Raw genomic sequence first — 11,380 nt, 5'->3', positions numbered from 1 at the left:
CTTATTTTCATCTTCGCTTTACTGAAAACTAATTGGAATTTTTTAAATTTGAAGTTCCTTTAGGCCGATTGATTTGTCTTACATCTGAAATGAATGCTTTTAAGAGTAAGAAAAGGTTTTGTAAATATTTGCATATTGTGCCTGTAAAAGTGAAAGGATTGGTTCAAATATAATAATGTCAAAAGAACTTTTTTGAAGTTTTAGCAGTATTTTTCATTTTCTTTTTAATTGTGTAATCAAAAACATAATTTTTTTTTACATATTTTGTATAGGACTATTCATCATTAGGGTGATGTATGTATGTCAACATAACACATTTAGAGCAACAACTTCAATCTAACTAACTATGTCTTCAACTTATAGGGAATATATACTGGACAAATCCTAAATTTGACGTCATAGAAGTTTGTCGTGTAGATGGCAGTCATCGTTATGTTGTTGTAAATGACGATTTGGACAAACCGTGGGCTATAGCCACGGATCCTAAAAATGGTTATCTCTTCTGGTCCGACTGGGGAAAAGAAAGAATTGAACGCGCAAGACTAGATGGTTCTGGCAGAAAATCTCTTGCTAATGAAACTATGCCCTATGTAACTGGTATTACTTTGGATTCAGAGGTTGGCTTTTCTCTTAATTAATTTTTTTGACGGGGGGGAGGGGGATTTATGAACAGAGTTGAACTGTCATATATAAAGAACGTAGTCCGTGGTTTGTATTAATGTTTTTAATTTAGATGGATTAAATGCTGCTGTTGTCTCCTATATTGGCTTGTATAGCTGGAGAAATCCTTGGACATTTCATTTTGTCCCATTTCATGTAGCATCACGTTCAATATAATCTTGTAAATTCAAGTTTTGATGTTTGACCACGTGTTTGTTCATATTACATTTTGATTTTTGAACTGCTGGGGTGAATAGTAGTTGATCTGAACAAAATTTATTTGTTGGATGTCTTTCTCTTCTTAAGTTTTGTTATTACGAATGCCTGTTATTATTGTTCTTTGGTTGATTTTATAGCTGTCCTTTGGCGACTGGCCAATTTTCAAACGAAGTTTGTTTTGAAAATAACTTCATCATCTTTTTTTTTTGTATACTTATTTTGCACACTCAATCATTTAGTTTTGCTGCCATATGGGCTGTAAAAGCGTTAACCCAGTTGTGTAGTAGAGTGATGTATATACTATGTATTATTATTATTTCCCCTCCCCCCAGGCTTCATCAAGTAGTGCGGATGGTCGTTGGAATTTGGGGAAATAGTTTTACTTCCTGTTTCATGCTCGAGAGCCATTCGGGGCAAGCAACCCCTCTTTCAATGCCGTATCTACCCCCTCCCCCCCCATCCGGCCTGCCACATCCACATATGGCATCACACAAAAATCTCAAAATAATTTCTTGGACCACTCTGCCTTTTTTTTTATAATAAATGAAAAAAAAATTATAATAACGACTAAAACATATAGTTAAGGCAATGAACTATTTTTCACTGCCTTGATCGAAAATTTTACCCGCTATTGTGTTCTCATTTCATTTTAATTATAAATGAAGGTCCCGAGATAGCTGTTTTAACTAAAAAGATCAAAAGATCCAAGAAAATGTGCCCCCAGGGGATATGAAATCTGTGTAGCCCCGGAACAAAAAAAGGGTAGTAATCCTGCAGAGCAATTGCTGAATAGGGTGTCGATTCAACGTTTCAGTTGCTGGGTCTTTTTTTGCAGGATAAGGGGCAAGTCTGTTTTCTATCCTTGCTCCCACGGGGCACGATTCTTAAGCCTCGTATTGCCGAGCAGAGCACCAATCATTGGTGCTACCAAAGGATATCCCGAGGAGGAACAGCATAAATTATGTACATTATTATAGGACCATTATTATAGGACATATACATTATTATAGGACCATGGGCTCCATCCCTCTTCACTTTCTCCTCTAATTTCTTAACATAGACATGTGGCACCACTTTCGACTCATCATTGTTCTTGTCGTAGAGTATTAATCCTTTAATCACTGTTGAGATTAAAACTTATTTCCCGGGAAGGCTTGGGAGAGAGGTAGTAGAATGATCTCCCTGGGAAACAAGAAGATATTACAAAATGTATAAAAACTCGAGAATGAGAAGATATTCCCATTTAAATGTTAGTAATAACAAAGCTTCTAGTAGCACATGCTCCCCCTCCCTCCTATGAAGTTTTCTGATGGTGCTCATGGCAAGAAGGGAGAGGTCTGAACATTCAATAGTGCTGTTTTAGGTCCAAGCTTTCTGATTACTTGTTGAGGATCCTTTTTATAAATATGGATAGAAAGAATCCATCTTTTCACCTTTTTTTTCAGGATTATATCTAGACTAAACATGTTACATAGGGTGATGTCTCCCCTCGTATTATGGAAGTATATTGAGTATAAAGTAATACATAACTTTCGTCTGCTTAATTTCTCACAGCTGGGAGGAATGAGAAAAAATAAAATTTGTCTTCGCGGTCTCCCTTTGAAAAATTTGACTTGCTCTTGTATTTCAACGCCATCCCGCCCGTCCTTCAAGAAAATTTACAAAATTACTGTCAATAGTGAAAATAAATATTGAATCGACTCGAAAACAACTCACACAAATGAAAATTGAAAATTTGCAGATTAGAGGAAATTACCGTCTTTTAACAAAGCCTCACTTTTAACCCAAAAATACCTCTTTAGGCTAATAAAATAAGAACTTTTATGATTTTTAGTTCGTTATCTCTCTATATACCCCTACCCCACTCTCTGTCTCTCTGCCCCCCTCTCTCTTCCCTCTCTCTCTCTCTTTCTCTCTCTTCCCTCTCTCTTTCTCTCTGTTTCTCTCTCTCTCGTTTTCTCTTTTCCCTCTCCTTCTCAACTTAGGATCTCGCTCACCTTGTAAGATAAAGCAGGCTGACAAAAAGACGACGCTAGTTTCAGCATCAAATTTAACTAGCTTATATTTACCTTGACCCTTATAGTCCTGGCCATGGAGTCTATGTTGAAATGTTTTTTATGTAAATTTCTGTTATATAAATAGCTCTAAATACTACAATCAAAATTAGCCGTCTGCTAACTTAATATATCAACTTTCTCACTTCTTTTTAAACCAAAAAATTTGAATCTAAGCCAGAAAAATAACTTACTTAGTGAAAATCGCTAACTATAAGGAATGGTTTGTCATCTAGCGTCAAAACCTCCAGTAGATTATTTTAGAAGTACATTTATGGCTCAGGTGCATAATTGGCTGAGGAATCAAATATGAATGAGGAGCCTTGGCCCTTCTTCCCTGCATGTATAAATGAATCTATTCAAGACCCCATGACCCACATTTTGAAAGAATTTGAGCTTCCTTCGAAAGCATAAATACGTTCTAAGACTAAACTGGCTATACATGACGTTAAAAAAAATACGAGAAAATTAAAATAATAGAAACGAAAAAAGAAGAGTGATTTTCAGCCAGTGGAAAGGTGTTCTTCACAACATTGGTGATGTGGACTTTTTTACTGGCTGAAAATTATCCTCCTTTATGGTTTCTTAATTATTTTTATGTTTTTTGTATATTTTTCGTTTTTTATGGCACTTGGTATTAATCAAGTGACATATAGCAATCGCAAATTCTGTCGGTCTGTCGGTCTGTCTGTCGGTCCCGGTTTTGCTACTTTAGGCACTTCCAGGTAAGCTAGGACGATGAAATTTGGCAAGCGTATCAGGGACCGGACCAGGTTAAATTAGAAATAGTCGTTTTCCCGATTTGACAATCTGGAGGGGGGCCGTTAATTCGGAAAAAATAGAAAAATTGAAGTATTTTTAACTTATCAGATCTTAATGAAATTTGATGTTTGGAAGGATATCGTGTCTCAGAGCTGTTGTTTTAAATCCCGACCGGATCTGGTGATATTGGGGGGTGGGGGGTGTTAGGGGAAACCTAAAATCTTGGAAAACACTTAGAGTGGAGGGATCGGGATGAAACTTGGTGGGAAAAATAAGCACAAATCTAAGATACATGATTGACATAACCGGAACGGATCCGTTCTCTTTGGGGTAATTGGGGGGGGGGGAATTCTGAAAAATTAGAAAAAATGAGGTATTTTTAACTTACGAACGGGTGATCGGATCTCAATGACATTTGATATTTAGAAGGATATCGTGTCTCAGAGCTCTTATTTTGAGTCCCGCCCGGATCTGGTGACATTGGGGGGGAGTTTGGAGGGGGAAACCTAAAACCTCGGAAACACTTAGATTGGAGGGATCGGGATGAAACTTGGTGGGAAGTATACGCAGAAGTCTTAGATACGCGATTTACATAATTGGAACGGGTCCGCTCTATTGGGGGGGGGGGAGGGTGATTCTGAAAAATTAGAAAAAATGACGTATTTTTAAATTACGAAGGAGTTGTCGGATCTTCATGAAACTTCATATTTAAAAGGACCTCGTAACTCAGATCTCTTATTTTAAATCTCAACCGGATCCAGCGTCCTTGGGGGAGGGGGACTGGAAATCATAGAAAATACTTAAAGCGGAGAGATCAGGATGAAACTGGATGGGAAAAATAAAAACCTGTCTAAGATATGTGACTGACATAACCGGACTGGATCTGCTCTCTTTGGTGGAGTTGGGGAGGGGGGGGGGGTAATTTTGAAAATTGAGGCATTTGTTACTTACGCAAGGGTGACCAGATCTTAATGAAATTTAATATTTAGAAGGATCTTGTGCTTTAAAGCTCTAATTTTAGATTCTGACCAGATCCTTTGACATTGGGGGGGGGGGGGGAGTTGGAGGGGGAAACCGGAATTCTTGGAAAATGTAAAAATTGGGGTATTTTTATCTTACGAATAGGTGATCGGATCTTAATAAAATTTGATATTTAGAAGGAATTCATGTCTCAGAGCTCTTATTTCAAATCCCGACCAGATCTTTGACATTGGGGGGAGTTGGAGGGGCAAATCTTGGAAAGCACTTGGAGTGGAGGAATCGGGATGAAGCTTGGTGGATAGAATAAGCAAATGTCCTTGATACGTGATTGAAATAACCGTACTGGATTCGCTCTCTTTGGGGGATTTGCGGGATTTGGGGGGAGGGTTTCAGTGATTTGGCGAGTTTGGTTCTTCTGGACGTGCTAGGACGATGAAAATTGGTAGGCGTGTCAGGGAGCTGCACGAATTGACTTGATAAAGTTGTTTTCCCAGATTCGACCATCTGGGGGGCTAAAGGGAGAGGAAAAATTAGAAAAAATTAGGTATTTATAACTTACGAGTGGGTCATCGGATCTTAATGAATTTTGATATTTAGAAGGACATCGTGATTCAGAGCTCTTATTTTAAATCCTGACGGGCATTAAGCCTCTGAATTTCCTTTTAAATCAATCTATTGATTCTTAGAATTTTGTTAGAGCTCATACCATATGAGCTCTTGGCTCTTAGCTCTTCTTGCCTCGTCACAAGTGCCATATGAGCTCTTAGCTCTTGTTTTCCACTGAAAAGGAGACTATAAAACTGAAACTGGGCAAATGAAACAATTTCCATTATTTTGTTCTTATACGCCCTCAAATTATCAAAAGAACATGCTCTAATGAGCAAGAAATTGTGTTGCTGGCGCAACACAATAAGTGCAGCAAGCCCTCTTTTCTCCTAAAAATTTCGTTTTGAGGAGGCAAATATCATTTTCTCCAGTCCAACGTAATTTTCACATTTGACGTAAATATTGTAGTGTTGAAGCCCTTACCACTATCTCGAATGAACCAAAAAATCAGTGGCTTAGAAATGTTACTTGACGGAGGTTAGGTATTAGGGCAAAATGTATTTTTCAAAATCTGGGGGAGGAGAATTTTTAAAATTCTTTGGTTGGAAAAAAATAGAAAAATGAGGTACTTTTAACTTACGAACGGGTGATCGGATCTCAATGATATCTGATATTTAGAACGATATCGTGTCTCAAAGCTCTTATTTTAAATCCCGACCGGATCTGGTGACATTGGGGGGAGTTTGGAATGGGGGAACCTAAAATCATGGAAAACGCTTAGATTGGAGGGATCGGGATGAAAATTAGTGGGGAAAATAAGCAGAAGTCTTAGATACGTTATTTACATAATTGGAATGGATCTGCTCTATTGTGGGGGGGGGGGGGGTTAATTCTGAAAAATTAGAAAAAATGACGTGTTTTTAACTTACGAACGGGTGATCGGATCTTCATGAAACTTCATATTTAGAAGGACCTCGTAACTCAGATCTCTTATTTTAAATACTAACCGGATCCAGCGTCATTGGGGGGGGGGGGGGCAATTGGTGGGGGGACCAGAAATCTTAGAAAATACTTAAAGCGGAAGGGTTCATGATGAAACTGGATGAGAAGAATAAAAACCTGTCTAAGATACGTGACTGACATAACCGGACTGGATATGCTCTCTTTGGTGGAGTTGGGGGGGGGGGGTAATTTTGAAAATTGAGGTATTTGTAACTTACGAAAGGGTGACCAGATCTTAATGAAACTTGATATTTAGAAGGATCTTGTGCTTTAAAGCTCCAATTTTAAATTCCGACCAGATCCTGTGACTTTTCATGATTTTCTAAAATGTTTTTTACATTAATTTAGTGTGTTATTAGAAGTTGTTTTTTTTGTATTTTTTTTTTTCAGTTTGTTGGTTTTTATACTCCGCTGTTTCAAGTGGGTCACAAATAAATTATTATTATTATTATTATTATTATTATTATTATTATTATTATTATTGGGGGTAGTTGGAGGGGGGAACCAGAATTCTTGGAAAACGTGAAAATTGGGGTATTTTATCTTACGAATAGGTGATCGGATCTTAATGAAATTTGATATTTAGAAGGAAATCATGTCTCAGAGCTCTTATTTGAAATCCCGACCAGATCTTTTGACATTGGGGGGAGTTGGAGGGGCAAATCTTGGAAAACACTTGGAGTGGAGGAATCGGGATGAAGCTTGTTGGATAGAATAAGCAAATGTCCTTGATACGTGATTGACATAACTGTACTGGATTCGCTCTCTTTGGGAGAGTTGGGGGGAGGGGCTCAGTGATTTGGCGAGTTTGGTGCTTCTGGATGTGCTAGGACGATGAAAATTGGTAGGCGTGTCAGGGAGCTGCACAAATTGACTTGATAAAATTGTTTTCCCCGTTTCGACTATCTGGGGGGCTAAAGGGAGAGGAAAAATTAGAAAAAATTAGGTATTTATAACTTACGAGTGGGTCATCGGATCTTAATGAATTTTGATATTTAGAAGGGCATTGTGACTCAGAGCTCTTATTCTAAATCCTGACCGGCATTAAGCCTCTGATTTTCCTTTTAAATCAATCTTGATTCTTAGAATTTTGTTAGAGCTCATACCATAGGAGCTCTTGGCTCTTAGATCTTCTTGCCTCGTCACAAGTGCCATATGAGCTCTTAGCTCTTGTTATCTGACATAAAACGTTTTTTATTTGATGTTTGTGGAAATGCTCCCACAAATGTCAAACGTCAGTGTAGTCTTAGAACATATTTACGTCAAGCTTACTTGAAGCATTTGACCAGTGCTGTAAAAAAGAACTTTTCAACTGGTTGAGAATCCCCCTCGTTTCAAGGTTTCTTAGTTATTTTTGGATTTACGTTTTTTTTATCAGAAATTTCGAATGCGTTTCAATGAATCAAAATTTTTGTCGCCAGTTTAACGAACTTATTTCAACGAACTATTTTTTAGAGCCAAGTTGTTTATTGGTGTGATCCGAGAAAAGGGGTAATCGAGAGGATTTCATACGATGGCTCTAACCGGAAGATTCTTGTGGAGAAACCGGTTCTAGGCTACCCTTTGAGAGTCTCTTTCTACAATGACGTCATATACTGGCTTGATACGTAAGTGGCCGTCCGAAAAACTATTTTTTCTCTCCCTCTTGTTTCTATTAGTATGGAGACGCTTTTAAGCTATCCAACCACCGGAACCAAATTCTGAGCCGTGTTAGTTTTTCTCTAGTTTTTTTTTCTCCTTCTTGTTTCTATTAATATGGAGATGCTTTTGTGCAATCTAATCACCGGAACCAAATTTCGAGCCCTGTAGTTGTGTCAGTTAGTTGGGGACCACACTGAAATTTGTGGATTTCCACATAGAAGTCAGTCTTTGCAAAACTAAACTTAAAATCTAGCTGCTATTTTAAGGTTTCTGTCTTATCTTAATTTTCCATGATTGTTTATATTAGGCGATTTCATTTACTATCATATTAGTTATTTATATTAAACCGTTTATGTTAAGTTAATCTATTTAAAAAACAAGTTATTTAGATACATCGATTAAAAAAATTATTTCGGATCTTTAGAATTACCCAAGGCCTGATTTGTAAGGAATTGGAAATTACCGTAGCATGGTATCCATTGAATCTACTGATAAGTAAGTTTCAGGTTGTGATAAAATATTCAAAAAAGATGAAGCACACCATCAACGAGCCCTGTGGTAGCGCAGTGGGTTTGGTCTCAGGTTGTTAACATGGGAACCGAGCTTAGCTTAGCAACGGCTGACGCAAGGACCTTTGTGGCCATGAAGCGCTGTTAATCCGACACAATGCAATGCAACGGGGGACAAAAGATGGCGGAAGGGTGTCATCATTTAATATTGGTCCCATTATAAAATGACAAGTTTTCTATATTTCTGTCAATTTTCCAGAACAAAAGAAGCATAAGAAAGAACCAGTCTGTATCCAAGATTCCCAAATATAGATGTGTTTCGTAAAACACTAATGTCTCCTAAAACATTAGTGAACATTTTAAATTATCAAGGACTCTAAAATTTTGCTAATTTTGCCCCTTTTAGCTATCATAACTTTTTCATTATGTTCTTTTATAACCTTGTATTCTTATGATTAACCAGACTCCCCCAGGGGAGACAAATATGTTGCTAAGAGGAAATTCCTTACAATATCGATTGTTTATGGTTTAATGGTGACTTACCAGTCAAGTATGAGCTTCAAGGTCCCCAAGTTCACACAAATTTATTATAATATCTTTATAAATTTATGCTATTCATTTAACAACAAAAATTGTAGCATAAATTAATAACTTTTTTAATTTACGCATCTTTTTCAAAATAGGGCTACTATTAATGTTTGTCCCCCTTTTTTACAGCCCCTTTTACAATGGCAGCATAATGGGAGTTCCTCTTTCAAATTTATCAGATGTATCAGTGTTTCGATCTGACATGAAAACACCACTAATGGACTTAAAAGTTTATTCAAAGGACAGCCAGAAGGGGGATAACCCATGTGGCTTTGATAATGGTGGCTGTTCAAAACTATGTTTATTTAATGGCACATCTCCTGTCTGTGCTTGTGCTCATGGACGAGTGTCTACGGATGGAAAAAGCTGTGAACGTGAGTCACCATTTTTATTTAGTATCTTAGAAATATGTTTATGACACAACTGAAAATTTCGAAAGGAGTGTTTGTTTGTGAAATTCAAAGAAAAGAACAATTGAATATTTGTATAAACAACAAGGTTTCCTCACTGCAAGGGAGAAAAATCTTTTAAAAAGTTTTAAAAATCTTTTCTTTCAAAAGAAAAAAAATTCTTTTAAAAATCTTTTAAAAAGAGAAAAATCTTTAAAAGAAAAAACAGGTGCTGATAAAACATGTGGACACTACAAAACAAATGAATACACACCAAGTTTTAATAAAAGTAAAAGCAGAAAAAAACACAGATAGCCTACACAGTTGAGTTAATCGTCTCAAATCTAGAAAGTCAATAAACTGACCGTTTGATCTCCATACTTGATCTCCGTTTGATGTCCATACTCCAACTGAAATTAACAACGGAACAATTGAAATTAGTGATTCCAAAAATGAAATGTCTCTGCATCACATCCAGTTATGGCGTACTTGGAGTGTTTTTTTTTTTTATAAGTTGTTGTAAAAATGCGCTAAAATTTGAATTATGTCGTAATTAGACGTTTTGCAACAAAAAAATACTACTAATAACTAACTGCAGCACCAAGACGCCTGATGGCAGTGCAGCTGCAAACCCTCCCCCTTCTATTTCAATCTATTTAAAGCCACCCTCTTTATACCCTCCCAAGAAGTTCAAACTTCACCAAGCCCCTTTCTTACGGCCTCTTCCCACTCCATTCGGAGATGACCGTAGTTTGGCCATAGTTGGATGGCCGAAAAGGACAATCTTTGGCAATCTGTCATCCTTCATCCGCAAAACGTGTCGTAGCTCAACCTTTCTCTAATTGTCAAACAGTTCGTGGTAACGAACTGTAGTAAGGAGCGATCCGGCTCAATAGTAACCAAAACTCTAAAAAATTGAATTTTGATATCAATAGCTACATCAAAAGAATTGCATTTTGATGCTGATTTTAAATATATAAGTTTTATCAAGTTTAGTCTTACCCATCAAAAGTTACGAGCCTGAGAAAATTTGCCTTATTTAGGAAAATAGGGGGAAACACCCCCTAAAAGTCGTAGGATCTTAACGAAAATGACACCATCAGATTGAGCGTATCAGAGAACCCTACTGTAGAAGTTTCAAGCTCCTATCTACAAAAATGTGGAATTTTGCATTTTTTGCCAGAAGACAAATCACGGGTGCGTGTTTATTTGTTTTTTTTTTTTTGTTTTTTTTTCCCAGGGGTCATCGTATCGACCAAGTGGTCCTAGAATGTCGCAAGAGGGCTCATTTTAACGGAAATGAAAAGTTCTAGTGCCCTTTTTAAGTGACCAAAAAAATTGGAGGGCATCTAGGCCCCCTCCCACGCTAATTTTTTTCCCAAAGTCAACGGATCAAAACTTTGAGATAGCCATTTTGTTCAGCATAGTCGAAAAACATAATAACTATGTATTTGGGGATGAATTACTCCCCCACAGTTCCTGGGGGAGGGGCTGCAAGTTACAAACTTCAACCAGTGTTTACATATAATAATGGTTATTGGGAAGTGTACAGACGTTTTCAGGGGGATTTTTTGGTTTTGGAGGTAGGGTTGAGGGAGGGGGCTATGTGCGAGGATCTTTCCTTGGAGAAATATGCCATGGGGGAAAAAACTCAATGAAAAGGGCGCAGGACGAATCTGGTCACGTTAGAAAAAAACGTCAAATTCAGAGCTTAATATACAATGCTGGGTGTTCGGAGCCTCTCTATCATGGAGTATAATTTGAAATTAACACAACTATACGAGCGATAAAACATATATACCACAACCATAACTCAACTAACGAAAGAACTGCTAAGAGATAACACAACTATAAAGCGAAAACAGGTGAAAACTAACGGGAAAATAAACGAACTAAGAGGTGGAAGGGGCCCAGAGAAAAAATATAATCCTTTTCAATTTTGAGCCTAACTTCCGCAAAGGAGTAATAATGTCAGAAGCCCCGAAATACCGAATTATTTTCTTTTCAAACAGTTCATGGTAAAGAACTG

The 11,380-nt window shown here is 37.3% G+C and overlaps 1 protein-coding gene across 1 annotated transcript; it reads left to right on the top strand.

Moving 5' to 3' along the window:
* Nucleotides 1-363: 363 nt before the first annotated feature.
* LOC136043488 (low-density lipoprotein receptor-related protein 1-like) lies at nt 364-9,395 on the top strand (the record flags this gene model as incomplete). The annotated part of the gene is made up of 3 exons (XM_065728404.1): nt 364-617; nt 7,680-7,831; nt 9,092-9,395. Coding segments are annotated over 3 exons (695 nt in total), but the record flags the coding sequence as incomplete, so codon positions are not given.
* Nucleotides 9,396-11,380: the final 1,985 nt, after the last annotated feature.

Source organism: Artemia franciscana, unplaced genomic scaffold (assembly GCF_032884065.1).
Source record: "Artemia franciscana unplaced genomic scaffold, ASM3288406v1 Scaffold_6659, whole genome shotgun sequence".
Classification (NCBI taxonomy): domain Eukaryota; kingdom Metazoa; phylum Arthropoda; class Branchiopoda; order Anostraca; family Artemiidae; genus Artemia; species Artemia franciscana.
Note: the sequence above shows the minus strand (reverse complement) of the source record. Positions and strands in the feature narration are given on the sequence as shown.